The following is a 13958-nucleotide window of genomic DNA, read 5'->3' as shown; positions in this document are numbered from 1 at the left end:
ACAGTGACACTTCCGGTTTTCTGGTGGTTTATGGAGATGAGTCTCATGGATTTTCCTGCTTGGGCTAGCTTTGAACCTCAACCCTTATAGCTCAGCCACCTGAGTAGCTAGGATTACAGGTGTGAGCCACCAGTGCCTGGCTACAACTCACTCTTTACTGATCCAAAGTGCAGATTGCATTATGAGCAGGGGAAAACGGAGTCAGGGGCTTTGCCCTGCTCCCAAAGCTAGTCACTTCTACCGTGTTCTTCCCAAGCCCTGGCCCACAACAACAAAGCCAAATTATGAAATAAGGTCCCAACTTCTAACTTGCTTCCAGTCCTCTATGGCAGCAAAACTCTCAACAAAGTGATCTACCCTTCTCTTACCATGTACCCTCACTTGACCTGCTCAGGGCCTATTACACTTGAACCTTCGGCTCTAAGGTCACTTCCTTAGCATAACTTTCCTGACTACCCAAGTCAATATCAGATTCCTTTGTGCATATTTTTCAGGCCGTTATCTAAACTGTGTTGTTGTTTCAATTTATTTAATTTCTTTGGCAATAGAGGCTTACTCAATTGCCCAGGCTAGCCTTGAACTTATGATCTTCCTGGCTCAGCTGGGATGATAGGCCTTGATGGTTTTATTTTTGGAGGTTTGGATTTTATATATGCTAACCCTGTGCTCTACCATTGAGCTACACCCTCAGCCTACGTTGTTAATACCTGTCATTCTCCACTAGACTGTAGGCCTAACGGGAGGGGGGGAGGGTAAAGATCCTGCCTATTTTTCTGTCTGTGGTCTCTCCAGAGCTAGGCACTGTGTGGCACTGAGGGCATTCATGTATTTGTTTACTGACTTACATGGTCCAAAGTTTCTCATGATGCCCCAGAGATGGTACCTTCTTTTTAAAGTGGCAAAGTACTTCCTGATGTTGGAGTTTAGCAGAAGCTAAACTATATCCGATTTCTTCTCAAAAAGGGTCACCGCCCATTCTGTCTCACCGGTGGTGCTGTAAAATCCAACCCTGAACTTGATTGCCACACCCAGCAAGTCCTGACCCTGCCTTTCTCCCCACTGCCTTAAGAGGCCTTTGTAGCCCCCCAAAGGTCCTCATGCTCAGACCCATATATAGTGTGCCTCGCTTGCTGCTTTGTCTCTGTCCTTGGCTCCTGCTGGGGCTGAGCTTGATGAGGGTCAGCTTCTGCTCCTGCACAAGGGCTCAAGTTTACTGAGCTGAGAAGGGCTAATACCCTAGTCCTTCCTACAGCAGAAACTCAGGGGCCTGAGCTAGTGATATCCCTGGAGAGAACAGCCTACAAGTCTGATGGTGACAAGAACTATCTACTTTCCTCTCCCAATGCATCTCTGTGGATTACCCCCTGAGTTCTGGCCTGTGGCCCCTTCTCCCATCAGGTAGCCAGTGTGAGGAAGACCACAGTCCTGGATGTCATGAGGAGGCTGCTACAGCCCAAGAATGTAATGGTGTCCACAGGCCGGGACCGCCAGACCAACCACTGCTACATCGCCATCCTCAACATCATCCAGGGAGAGGTGGACCCCACCCAGGTAGATGAGGCCCCTCTATCCTGTGCCCTGGACCACAGCATAGAGCAGGGGCAGCCACCAGCGCTCTGTGCCCACCCTAGGTCCACAAGAGCCTGCAGAGGATCCGGGAGCGGAAATTGGCCAACTTCATCCCCTGGGGCCCAGCCAGCATCCAGGTGGCACTGTCAAGGAAGTCTCCCTACTTGCCCTCAGCCCACCGGGTCAGTGGGCTCATGATGGCCAACCACACCAGTATCTCTTCGGTGAGTCTCAGTTTGCACCTTTTCTCTAAGTCAGTTTCCTGACTGTGTCTTGTCCTCTGCATCCCCATTGCCTCTGCTTCTGGTACCTTGCTGTGGGGATAGCTCAGACCTGGGGCCGTAGTGCTGCTGGGTTTCTTTGTGACTCCTGCTTTCTGCATGCCCCAAGCTCTTTGAGCGCACCTGTCGCCAGTTTGACAAGCTGCGGAAATGGGAGGCCTTCATGGAGCAGTTCGGCAAGGAAGACATCTTCAAGGACACTTTTGATGAGATGGACACATCCAGAGAGATTGTACAGCAGCTGATCGATGAGTACCATGCAGCCACTAGGCCAGACTACATCTCCTGGGGTACCCAGGAGCAGTGAGTTCCTCAGGATGAGAACTCTCATCTGCCTTACTGGTTGCCCAGGCCTGGCCTGATGGACCACCCCTCAGAGCACAGTTCATCGACCTCACAGATCTCCCTCTACCCCCCAACACACAGTACCCTCTGTTGGCCTGGGGACCCTTTCCTTCACCTCTTACAAGAGTATTTATGTTACTAAAGGACTGGATCCAAATCAAGTCATTGTTCTCTTTGGAAATTCAGGAGCTGGGGAAGATGTCTATTCTTTTTTCATTACTGGCAGGGCCTACCTCATGCCTAGCACCCTCGACTCTGAAGACATCACCTCTTTTCTTTCAAGAGTATCATGAAATCAAACACTGTATATATAATTCTTTGACCTCCTAGGAGCAGGGATTTCTCTCTTCATAGGACAAGAACAGCCCCTGTTATGCCCAGATGCTATAATCCAACATCCACATTCTAGTTTCATCTTCTGGGACATCCCAGGAGCTATCCTCTACTTCCTCCCTTCTATTCCTGGCTCTTGATATACTACTCATTCAGTTCTAATAAAGTAATAAAGCTGAGTAGTAAATATCTGGAAGGCTTGGTCTGTGAGTGGGAGGTTTCCAAGCATGTAATGGTAAGGTAGCCTTTACCTGCTTCTTACCCTTTAGTCCCAAGTATTAGTGTGTCACTCACTAATTACTTATCACTGTCATCTCTTTCTTTGAAGTAGGTTCTTTTAGTAGGGTTAGCTCTTCTTTCAAGGGCATAGAGGAGTTACCAACAGGTAGCTCACATCTGTAATCCCAGCTACTCAGGAGGCTGAGATCTGAGGATCCCAGTTCAAAGCTAATCAGGGGAGATAAAGCCAGAAGATTCTTATCTCCAATTAACCACCAAAAAGCTGGAAGTAGAAGTGTGGCTTGAGTGGCAGATTGCCAGCCTTGAGTGAAAGAGCTCAGGGACAATGCTCAGGTTCTGAGTTTAAGCCCCCATACTGGTGCATACACACAAATAAATTAATTAAAAATAAATAAATCTCGTATATTGGGTTTTGTGATGTCTGCTGTCTCCTCAGTGCCTAAGCCCTTGCCCCTCAATGGGCCTAGCTGCCCTAGCCTCCTCTACTTAGGGCAGAGACGTGGTGTCTTAGCATTTAGAGCCACTAAATTCTGCCCCAATCTGAAAAACTAGAATTCTAGATTCCCAGTGCTCAGGGCCTTTCAGTCAGGAATTTCAAGCTTGTTCAACCAACCCTGACAAGCAGAAACAGAGCTCAGGAGTAGATTGAGTCCTCACCTGAGCTAATTTTCCATGCCAAAAAAAAAAAAGTTCTTATGGCTGCTCTCTGCCCCCAAGCTTCTATTCATTTCAGTCTCTAAGTAGTAGGCAACCAAAAATGGACCCGAACAGGGCCCAGAAGCTGACACCAGAGGAAGAAATGGGCAGTGCCACGCCTAATGACTCACTGCTGTCCAGGCTCATTGATGTCAGGAGGCCACCCCCATGCCACTGAACAGGGACCAGAGGGTGAGTAACTCCCAGCTTCCCATACAGCCTACTTGCCTGCCCCACCCACCATCTTATAGCAGGATATGGCGAGGAGGAGGTTAAATACAGAAGGTTAAAGAGGGTGGCACTCTGTGGTGTCCAGAATCTCTTCAAGACCTGGTGCAAACCCAGAGTGTAGGCGTCCTCAGGGGCGGGCCCTGAGCAAGGGAGCTCCAACTTGTCCCACTGACTACTCTTCCACAGGAAGGGTTTGTGTAAATAAGGATTTTTTTGCTTTTCTCTTCTACAAATAAATTAAGAAACAAACTAGAAAATTGCCCACACCCATTGCAGCTCTTGGGTGTAGGCGTGCCCTGTCCCTGCAGGGCCGAAAGGGTCCATGGTTTCCTCAAGTCTGAGAGCAGTCCTGGCCCAGGCTGCAGGCAGGAGAAGTCGTGACCTTTTTGGCAAGCTCAGTCCTGCAGCTGCCCCAAGCAGCCAGACTGTCCCTGGGACTTGTCCAGGCCTTGGTGCTGACTGGGAGGGGAGGTGTCTGGCAGGTCTTGGCATGGAGGAGCAGAGATGCTGCAGGGCTTCTCTGGGTAAGGGTTGGCCAAATAGGCATTCACCAGATGCATGATTTCTTCCACCTAAGAGAGGGCAAGGGTCAGTGTGGAACAGAGGCCACTAGGTTCTCTTCTTTTTCTTCTCCTTCAGGCCCTAGGGCTCCAGCTTTTCTACCACTGCTCTGCATGCTCTGGTCCTGACAACTTCCTTTCCTCATCCCCACTCTCCTTCATGCATTGTGTGCCAGTAATTCTTAAATTCTGTTGCTCCCCTAACATGCCAACCTTGCTCTTCTCTGAGCCTTTGTACTTGCAATTTCCTTTACCTGGAATACTGTTCCCTCATCTTCCCATGGCTAGCTTAAGTGCTACCCTCTATAGACAGGCATGGTGGCACACACTCCTAGCACTCAGATGGAGGCAGGTGGATCTAGAGTTGAAGGCTAGCCTGGGATACATAGCAAGACCTTGTTAAAAGAGAGAAAGAGAGACAGACAGAGACAGAGACAGACAGAGAGACAGAGACAGGGAGAGAGAGAGAGAAGCCGGGCCCTGGTGGCTCATCCCTGTAATCCTAACTACTCAGGAGGCTGAAATCTGAGGATCGAAGTTCAAAGCCAGCCTCTGGCAGGAAAGTCCATGAGACTCTTATCTCCAATAAACCACTCAGAAAGCTGGAAGTGGTGCTGTGGTTCAAGTGGTCAAGTGCTAGCCTTGAGCTGAAGAGCTGAGGGACAGCACCCAGGCCCAGAGTTCAAGCCCCCCAACCGACAAAAAAGAAAAAAAAAAAAGAAGAGAAAAGAAAAGAAAGGAAGGAAGAAAAAAAGAAAGAAAGAAAGAAAGAAAGATGGGGCTGGGAAGGTGGCTCAGTGGTAGAGCCTTGCATGCATGAGGCCCTGGGTTCGATTCCTCAGCACCACATAAGCAGAAAAAGCTGGAAGTGGTGCTGTGGCTCAAGTGGTAGAGCCCTAGCCTTGAGCTGCAGAGCTGAGGGATAGTGCCCAGGCCCAGAGTTCAGGCCCCACAACTGGACCCACCCCCCCCAAAAAAAAAGTAAGAGGGGAAGGGGAGAGAAATTCAGCTGTTGGTGGCTCATGCTTTTCAGGAGACTGAGAATCATGGATCAAAGCTAGGTTAGGCAGGAAAAGTCCTTAAGACTCTTAGCTCCAATTAGCCTCTAAAAAGCTGGACGTGGAGCTGTGGTTCAAGTGGTAGTACATCACCCTTGAGCAAAAATGTAAAGGACAGTTCCCAGACCCTGAGTTCAAGCCCCAGTACCAGCACACACAGAATTAAACCTCCCTGAAAATCCTTCAGTCACTTCTTGCTACATTACTTTCCTTGGTAGCATTTATCTCTATCTTAGTCTTTGATTCCTTATCGTCTAATTCCCTCCTACTGAAACATAAGCTCTGGAGCTTGTCTTTGATTGCTGCTGGAAGCCCAGTGCCTATAGCTGGGTATGCAGAGCAGATGTTTAGCAAATGTTTCTTGACTTCCTTCCTCCTTCCACAGCCTCTTTCCACTCACCTGGGGACTCTGCAGGAGGAGCTGGCTCTCACCCACCCGCAATGCCAGAGTGTGGGGGCCTGTTAGCTGGCAGGCGGCCACATGGCCATAACTGACGCTGTGGATGGGCTCTGTCTCACCAGGCCGGGAGAGGGACATGGTCTTGGCTCCCAGGCCCAGGCATAGCTTCTGTGGAGTACCTCCACCAGGCTCCTGCAGACAGATCGGCAGAGTCAGGGGTGAAAGAGGGGATCCCGCAGCATTACTTTTGGTAGAGGGAGATCACAATGAGCAGGGAACTTCCTGACGCCCCTGTGATTCACAGCTCGTGCCATGGAACGGGCTAAGACTCCTGGGGAAGTGCAGACTCCAGGGTTGGTGACTCCGGGCATTTGGAATGGGCAGGTGTGTTCGATGTAGGGAATGAAGTGACCCCCGCTGGGGCCCTGTGGCTCTGGGGCAAAGGTGTAGGGCTTGGGCCACCAGAGTTCCCTTCTCCCTTCTCCCCCTCACCGTGCTCAGCTCCAGAACGTCATACCGAGCAGCGCCAAAACCCGGACACTGCGCCGCCAGAGCCAAGTAGGCAGCCATGGCCTCAGCTCGGCCCATGCCCCGTAGCCGTTTCCAGCTGCCCAGCACCGCAGCTGCCGTGCCGGCACCGCCGCCTCCCTCTCGGCCCGCGCTTCCCGCCGCCGTTCGGTTGGCCCCAGAGCGCCGGGCCCGCTCGGCCCGCCTCTTAGCCTGACCGGGGCTCCACAGGGCCCCGGCCAGCAGGGCGGCGGAGGGTGGCGGCCTGGGGGCTGGGCGGGGCGGGTCCTCGCGCGGCGGGGCGGGGGGCGGCAGCAGGCGGTCCAGTCGCGGCAGGGGCGCCCGCGGGGAGAAGTCCCGGTGCAAGCTCTGCAGGCGCAGCGCCGCCAGGGCGCTCAGCGTGTCGTCGGGCGGGGGTGGCCGGCCGCGCAGCAGCAGAGCGTGGGCCTGCAGGGGAGACACCTCGCGTCAGCCCCGAGCGGCGTCGGGCTGGTGGGGATCGGAGGACGCTGCAGGTCGGGGCAACCAAAACTGGTGCAAAACAAAACGAGGTGGCCCCGGGAAGGCGGGTTTCCGCTTGTCGGGGAGGTTCGGGGTGGGGGCTCGGGGGTGGGAGGTCCCTCACCTGCTCAAAGAGGAAAGGCAATTCATGGCTATCTGGGGACAGCCCTTCGGGGTGCAGAGGTCCGTGGAGACGTAGGCACAGTCTCCACCCCGAGTCGGGGGAGTCTTCCACTCCGATCTCCTCGGAGGCCGAACTGTGGAAGAGGAGAAGACCCGCTGCTAGGGCAGCCCCAGTCCGCCCGGCTCCCGCAGCGTGGGAAGGGGGGCGTGGCCCGAGGGGGCGTGGCCACGCGCTCGGGGGCGGGGCCGGCGGAGCGTTTGCCGACCTGCGACCCCGCGGTCCAACCACACGCCACCCGCAGGTGGGGAGGGCGTCGGTCGGTAGGTCAGTGACCAGTGGCTTGCGCTGGGTAAAGGTTAGCGATGGAAGCTGAGACGTAGATGGGCTGGGGCTGGACATTTACTTCTCAAACCTGGTGAGAACGTCGGCCACGAGGGTTCCCCCAGCCAGGGCTCGTTCCTGGGCTCCTCGCTGCTCATACAACGCGAATGCATTTCGACTCCGGGCCAAACCCAGCCGCCCCACTAGTTCTTGAGCCACCTAGAGCAAAGGGGAAGGGGATGCGGAAAGTCAGACCGCCCACACGTCTGCCTGGGAAGGGCTGGCCCAGTCACTAGGGGCTCTTAGTCCTATCACTACCATTCCCTCCCTTACTGAAATAAGGATTCTGAGACTAGGGACAAACTTCGTGAGTAGCTGGAAGGGCGGATGGGGGAAGGGGGAGCCTTTCTCTGGTCTCACCTCCCCGACTGTGGTGTGAGAATTGATGGTCACGGGGCAGGCGCCAGCCCCGGGACAGTGCACCGTGCACAACAGTTCCTGCCGTCGGCTCAGTGCGGAAATCTCTGCCAGCGATGGCACCAGCTCTCGGCCCCTGGTCCGGCTCAGCGCTTTCCGGATGAAGCGCGCATATTCCGCCAGCTCTGAGTCTGGGAGAGCCTGCTCAGTCCTGAGTTAGGAATCCAAGGATCAGGGCTTAAGGCTTCCTTTTCCTTCCTTTTCCTCTTCCTCTCACCGTCTTGCATTATAGTTTATTTCTTCTGGCCAGAGCTTGCTTATTAGCATGCATTATGCCTTACGTTCCATGTCCCAGCATCACAAAAAAAAAGTATTTTATTTCATCAGGTTTCCTCCCTTCCAACTCAAGCTCCTTGAGCTTTCAATGGAGCTGAATTACTTTCCCGGGTTTCTAGAAGTTCTCTCCCAACTGCCTCACCCACTTCCAACACTCCAGTGATCTTTCTCCTTACTGAAAACGGAAGTGGAACCACTTTATCACATTCTCCAGTCCTGAAGCTGGTCTGCATCACCCAGAACCAAACAACCTTTCAGTATCTCCTCTGCTCTAAAGGAGCACCTCATTTGCTTCATCTGCTCACACATGGCATATAACTTTGTCATTCCCACAGTAGCACAGCATATATTAACACCAGTTCTGATCTTGGGCATGTCCTTTCTCTTCTCTGGACCTAGATTTCACCATTTGCTAAACTCTTTACAAAAGCCTGCACGTCTCTCCCATCTCTTTTTGGGCTGTGGTCTTATACCTGCCTCTCCCCTCTCACCTCTCCAAATGTCCCAGGAGATGGCCTCTTACGGCTCCTCCAGGTCTGAAAGTGCAGCTCATACAAGTGAGAAGCTGCCAGTACCGCAGGGTTGCAGGATCTTGGGTAGCAGGGAGCCCAGGAGGACCTGCAGGGCCTGAGGTCTGCTTAGCCAGCTGCAGGAAGAGTTCATCCCGAAGTGCAGGCAGGTCCCGGCAGGTTTGGAGCACACCCTGCATCAGGGGCCCAGGGCGTCGTGCCCCCTCCAGTGCCTGCAGTGCCAGGAACAGCCGCACAGCCTCCTCCCGCAGGGATGCGTAACCTGGACCTGCCGGAGGGTGGGGGAGGAGGGACGGTTTGGAGAGGGGACACAGAGCTGCGCCCTGGGAGGAATGCAAGAACCAGGAGAAGGTCAGAAGGGAATAAGGGGACAAGGGATGGCAAGGAAAGGAAGGTATGAAGGACAGGAAGAACGGAGGGAAAGCAATGGTCCCACAGAACCAAACTCAACCCTTGCCTTCCAAGCAAGAGCACCCTCTCCCTATCCTGCTAAGCCTGGACTTTGAGTTAGTAAGGTAGAGGGAATGACTAAGGGACCTAGGTTCAAATTCCAGATTCTGTAACTGGGTACTGGGAGCCACCAATGTGGGCCAAAAAAATGGGCTAGTCTGGGCATCGGAAAACCAGGGTTCTTTCTAGTCCTCTTTAAACCCATAGTACTTGAGCTGGTCACTACAGTATATTGAGCTAGATAGCTGGTAAAGACCAGCACATTTCTCCCCAAGTGATGGCTTTCCCACCAGTTGTAAAGGTAATACGACAAGGTCTTAAGTGAGTAGTGGATGGGGGAGGAAGGAGAGTGGTGTAGGGAGGGGATCTAACCAAGGTGCATTGTATGTATCTATGGACTTGACAAACTGTAACTCTCCTTATACAACTAATTGATGCTAATAAAAATGTAAAAAGAAAAATTTTAAAATGCAGTCAGGAAAAACAAAAATAGAAGACAGTATAAACACCCCCTGGAGGAACATCAGTGGTCAGAATGAGACCCTTGGAGAACGTGGTCACAATGGGCCCTTTCTTTTCTGTGCTGATCTCCTTTCCCTGCACCTTGACCAGCCCCAAGTTTCACCTTCAAGAGCCCTTAAAGACTCTTAATTCCCTGCCAGTTAAGTAATTCAGACCCTTACCTCTGGTCCACCCCATCCCATTCATTGAATTTGGGCCAGTAGTCCACTTACCTGGGGCGCTGACCTCGTAGGGCAGAGGCAGGAGGGGGGCATACAAGGCTCCACTGGTATGCCTCAGAATAGGGTTCCTCAGGTAGATGAGGGCCACTGCTTCTGGATCCCCACAACTCTCCTAGAGGCCAGGAAGAGAGTCACCTTGATGGGGGAAAGAGAGCTCTTCAAGAGCTCAGAGAGCCTTTGGGCCCACCATCTCTTAGGTCTCACTGGATTCCCCTCTCTCTCACCTGTATGTCCCTGAGCAGTAGCTGGGTAGGGGTCTCTAGTGGGGCCTTAGAGGCAATTACTTCACGCAGTGCCACCCCCCAGCGCTCTGCCTCTGCCTGGCGTGGGGAGCAGAGGCGGATGCTGTGTTTCCGGCCAGACACAGTCACTGACCACAGACCTGGTGGAAAGAGAAGACCCACCCTCAGGGCAATCAGTGCTAGTTGGGACCCCTGCCAGCAAGGTAGGGCAGTTCCCAAGAGATCTCACCGGTTTCCTTGGGCCTACGCTCAGGTCCAGTCACTGAGCACAGGCTGGTGAGCACGAGACTCCCAAGGTGCCTTGCTCCCTTCCCGCTGCTGCTAAACTGGTCCAGGGAGTCTCGGGTGAGCACAAACCAGGCTCGGCGAGGGGGTAACCATGGCCGAGCCCCTCCTCCACGGGGTTCCCGGTACAGCCAACCTGGGAGGAAAGGAAAAGAAGGAGCATCTACTGGAGGATCCTGGGGGGGGGAGGGGGGCTAAGACTGCCAGCCCCCTGGGACACGTTGAGGGCAGTCCCCACCTTTCACAACCACGTCGGGGTCATCCTCCAGCAACCCCTTTTCTGGGATGAGACTCCAGGTTTCTTCCCAGCTCTGCAGCCTGGACCAGAGAAAGAGAGTTGAGCAAGGCTGCTGAGCCTCTGCTCAGCCTCCAGGGGGCTTCTTTCAGTAGGGGCTCTCCTGATAGCCAGGGGTGCCTGCTCCCAAGCTAGGCACCCATCCTCCAGCTGTGGGAACCACAGGGCCGTTCTGACCTTGCACCAGAAATAGCCTTGGACCCCTCCTTCCTCCCCACGCCCCCGGCTGGACCGCCCCCCTGGGACCCCTGCCAAAACCGCAGCGTCCGGCAGGCAGCACATAGGGCCTCTCCCTTTTATTGCACAACCCACTAGGGAAAATGGCGAGGATGGACGTCCTGGGAACCTGCTGGGGTCTCAGAACTACAGAAGAGTATGGCCAAGGCGAGGCTTACCTGTCTGAGACCTGTCCGCTCCTCACTGGCTGAGTTAGTGTCACGTCCAGGGGACCCTGGAGAGACAGGCAAGAAATGATCAGCAGAAGTCCTCCCTGAGCAATGCCTGTGGCCTCTGCACCTCAGACAGTGCTGCTCAGGAGATGCAAGGAGTGGCGTAGTGACTGGGCAAAAGAACCACTCTTTAAAAAGCCTCGAGTTAACAAGTCAAAGCTGCTGCTTGGTCTCCATTCCCCTTTGAAGATGTCATCAGGGGTGGGATGGGATAGAAAGAGCATGGGGCCGGGACTCAGTAGAGCTGGACCACTAACTCACTGCGGAACCTGGCCCAACTCCCATCTTTGGGCCTTAGTTTCCCCATCTTTGGAACAGAAGAGGTGACAAAGTCCCTTCTTGCTGTGATAGCCTGGAAATCACTCCCTCCTCATTTTTTCTTCACCTGCTCCACCTTTCTGGCCAGAGGAGGGCAGATGGTGGGTGGCACAGAGATAAATGAGGGGAAGAAGGACCTTTTTAGTATAGGGCTTTCTCCAAGAGCTTTATATGTCCCCTCACAGATACCTCTGAGACTCAGGTGTGAGCAGGTGTAGTTAGGAATTTTGCCTGTTTCTCACCCACAGCTCACCCACAGTCCCTGCCCTGGAACCTCCAACTGTAGTAGCCTGGGGTTTGAGAGAGAGGCCTTAAATCCAACCTAAAGCCAAGCCAGGCAGGAATTGTGCCATGGTCCCAATGTGCCCAGACTGCTTGAGCCAGGATTGGGGAGGGAGCAGGGGGAGCAGGGACACCTGTCCCTGGGAGCTCCGGGGAGGGGTGGTGGTGGAGGTGGAGCGTCTGAGGGTGGTAATGGCGTGGTTGACAGAGCCGACCCAGCCCAGGCTGGATGCTAGGGAACAGCCTAGGTCCAAGGACTTTCTTTGGGAGCAGCGCAATCCATTCGCCACACCTCCACGGGGGAGGGGGTACTGCCCCTCTCTCAGGCCGACCCCCCTAGTCGCAGTCCTCGGCTTCCCTCCTCCTTCTCTCTATATTTATCTGCCCTCTGCCTCGCCAGGTGCTGGCGCCGGCCCGGCAGAGCAGCCTGCCCCACCCGGGCACTGAGCCACCGAGCCTGCTGGGGACCCCTAAACGGGGGGGATGGGGACCGGACCCAGGTCACAGCACACGGGTGTCTAGTTGCCCGGGTATGAGAAGTCGCATCAGGGACTCGAGGTGCTTCTATAACCAACCATGCCTCGGTTTCCCCACAGGGAGATCTGACAAAAGCCCAAAGCCAAGTGATCCTCACGAACCACTGTCCCCCCCCCCCCCCCCCCCCGCCCCAAAGGGTTTTCCAGAAGCCTCACCAGGGAAGGCTGAGCGTTCGGTTCTGACTGGCGGGATAAGCAGAAGTCTTCAAAGAACCATAGCCCCAGGCTCCCTCTCCGTGGGGTCCCCGCCTCGGATCCCAAAGCTCCGATGCCTTTTCCCCCTCGCCCAGGTCCCCGCGGTGGCAGTTCCCGCATCTGTCCCCCAGAACTCACGAACTGGGAGCCGAGTGGACCCAGGCGTTCGAGCCGCCCAGCCGGCCTCGCCACATTCCTTGGCGCTGGCGGAGGCGGAAGGAGACGGGATGGGACGCGGGCCCGGCGGGGAAGGGAGAGGCAGGGCCAGGTCGGGCCACGCGTGACGCCTCCTCTGCCTCAGGGCTCCCAGCAGGTGGACAGCGCCCAGTGTGCGGCGCGAGGCCCAGAGGCACATCCCGGGTAGGGCTGTTCCTAGAGCTCCCAGGGGCTCTGGCCTCCCGGCTGGAGTCTCCCCGCGACATTCCCCCGTTCTCCAAGAGCGCGGCTTTTGGCAGGAGTCGAACCGGATCGGTGTGTGACGGCCGTTCGCAGTGAGAGGGGCTGAGCCAAGGCTCCAGATCCCCCCAAGACTTACCCTCCCGCCGCCCGCTGGACTCGGGGTCCGTAGCTCAAAGGTCTCCTCGTCCTCGTCTTCGTCCCCGTCCCCGCTAAGCTCGCCGTCCCCGTAGTCCCGGTGCAGAAGAGTGAAGCCTCGACGGCAGCAGAGGAGCCACCACAGTCCCCCGGGGAGAGGCATCCGGACCCGCAGCCGGGGGACGGGGGCGCGGGCACCCCCCCCGCCCCGGGCCAAACAGCAGGGGATCGGAGAAACCCGCGGGGCTCAGACCAGTGCGGGGGAAATGGGGGGGGGGGGGAGGACAAGGGAAAGGGGAGCAGGGGGGAGGCAATGTCCAGCGCTGAAGTGCTCGGAGGACTAGCGAGAGCCTGCGAGGGGCTCACTGTCTGGGTCCGCGAAGGGGGATGGGGGCAAGCGTATGGGGGGGGGGGAGTTGGCAGAGAGCAATGTCCGGAGCGGGGAAGTAGTGTCCGTTGTAGTGTCCAGCCCCGTGGGGGGCAGTGTCCGGTGCAGTGTCCGAGGTGGGCAGTTGTCCAAGCTCCAGGGAGGGTCGTGTCCGGTAGGGCGTCCGGTGGCCGGGGCCCGGGCGGCGCGCGCTGCGCTCCCTGCAGCCCCGGGACTGGCGCGCTGGGGCCGCGAGCTCAGCTCCTGGACCCCGCCTCCCCAGCCCCCTCCCCCTGCGAGGCACCCCCCCCCTCCCTTCCCTCTTCTTTCTCTCCTCCCTTCTTTACAAGGCAGGATCCAGTTTCGTCACAACCTCCATCTCCCAATCCCTATGCCGGGCGCCGGGCGCGGCCACCAATCAGAAGCAGGAAGCCGCGGCGGGTTGCATCACGTGCTCCTGGCTGGGTGACAGCGAGGAGGGGCGGGGGGGGGAGCTAGAGGGAGGGGGCGGGGCGACGCTAACCACGCCCCCAGCCCGAGGTCGGACGCGAGGTGCCAGCGACGTCACGGAAGCCCGCCTTCCGTGCCCTGTTTTAACTCTTGGCTCACCGACTGTAAAACCCTCTTGAGAAGGAGTTCGGGGCAGCAAATGGCACTGGGCTGGAGGGAGGCTCGCTTGCTGCCCTCGGATCTCCTGTCCAGCTTTGGGGGGGGGGGGTCCCTGAGGATGGGATGAGCCTCAGTTACTGGGGGCGGGGAGAAACTAAGCTGACCCAGCTCTACGGAAGGCTTTGGAGTCACCATATCTGTGAA

At 55.9% G+C, this 13958-nt stretch overlaps 2 protein-coding genes across 3 annotated transcripts; one reads left to right on the top strand and one right to left on the bottom strand.

Moving 5' to 3' along the window:
• Positions 1-1165: 1165 nt before the first annotated feature.
• On the top strand, positions 1166-2157 carry Tubg2 (tubulin gamma 2). The gene is made up of 3 exons (XM_042674208.1): positions 1166-1551; positions 1632-1793; positions 1960-2157. The coding sequence occupies exons 1-3, from the start codon at positions 1435-1437 to the stop codon at positions 2155-2157; spliced, it is 477 nt and encodes a 158-aa protein (XP_042530142.1). The 5' UTR covers positions 1166-1434.
• Positions 2158-3887: 1730 nt separating this feature from the next.
• Positions 3888-13506, bottom strand: Plekhh3 (pleckstrin homology, MyTH4 and FERM domain containing H3). Of its 2 annotated transcripts, none has more exons than XM_042673646.1 (13): positions 12780-13506; positions 10860-10915; positions 10408-10487; positions 10114-10305; positions 9867-10024; positions 9634-9754; positions 8411-8717; positions 7587-7794; positions 7249-7385; positions 6846-6978; positions 6206-6667; positions 5714-5905; positions 3888-4267 (listed from the first exon to the last, which is right to left on the bottom strand). In XM_042673646.1, the coding sequence occupies exons 1-13, from the start codon at positions 12939-12941 to the stop codon at positions 4091-4093; spliced, it is 2385 nt and encodes a 794-aa protein (XP_042529580.1). In that variant the 5' UTR covers positions 12942-13506; the 3' UTR covers positions 3888-4090. The 2 variants fall into 2 exon arrangements, with proteins under 2 accessions (XP_042529580.1, XP_042529581.1); XM_042673647.1 differs by having other exon boundaries at positions 7258-7385.
• Between the last annotated feature and the right edge of the window lie 452 nt (positions 13507-13958).

The sequence above is a fragment of the Dipodomys spectabilis genome, unplaced genomic scaffold (assembly GCF_019054845.1).
Source record: "Dipodomys spectabilis isolate Male_0828 unplaced genomic scaffold, ASM1905484v1 ptg000018l, whole genome shotgun sequence".
NCBI lineage: Eukaryota > Metazoa > Chordata > Mammalia > Rodentia > Heteromyidae > Dipodomys > Dipodomys spectabilis.
The sequence above is the reverse complement of the archived record's forward strand: the minus strand, read 5'-3'. Positions and strand labels throughout refer to the sequence as shown.

What these genes read in the sequence shown, in the direction of transcription:
- Tubg2 (XM_042674208.1), top strand. Translation starts at nt 1,435, where the DNA reads ATGAGGAGGCTGCTACAGCCCAAGAATGTAATGGTGTCCACAGGCCGG. An exon ending in GAGAGGTGGACCCCACCCAG is followed by an intron (nt 1,552 to 1,631) that starts GTAGATGAGGCC and finishes TGCCCACCCTAG; the next exon opens with GTCCACAAGAGCCTGCAGAG. An exon ending in ACCACACCAGTATCTCTTCG is followed by an intron (nt 1,794 to 1,959) that starts GTGAGTCTCAGT and finishes GCATGCCCCAAG; the next exon opens with CTCTTTGAGCGCACCTGTCG.
- Plekhh3 (XM_042673646.1), bottom strand. Translation starts at nt 12,941, where the DNA reads ATGCCTCTCCCCGGGGGACTGTGGTGGCTCCTCTGCTGCCGTCGAGGC. An exon ending in AGCGGACAGGTCTCAGACAG is followed by an intron (nt 10,488 to 10,859) that starts GTAAGCCTCGCC and finishes TCTCTGGTCCAG; the next exon opens with GCTGCAGAGCTGGGAAGAAA. An exon ending in ACGTTCTGGAGCTGAGCACG is followed by an intron (nt 5,906 to 6,205) that starts GTGAGGGGGAGA and finishes ATCTGTCTGCAG; the next exon opens with GAGCCTGGTGGAGGTACTCC.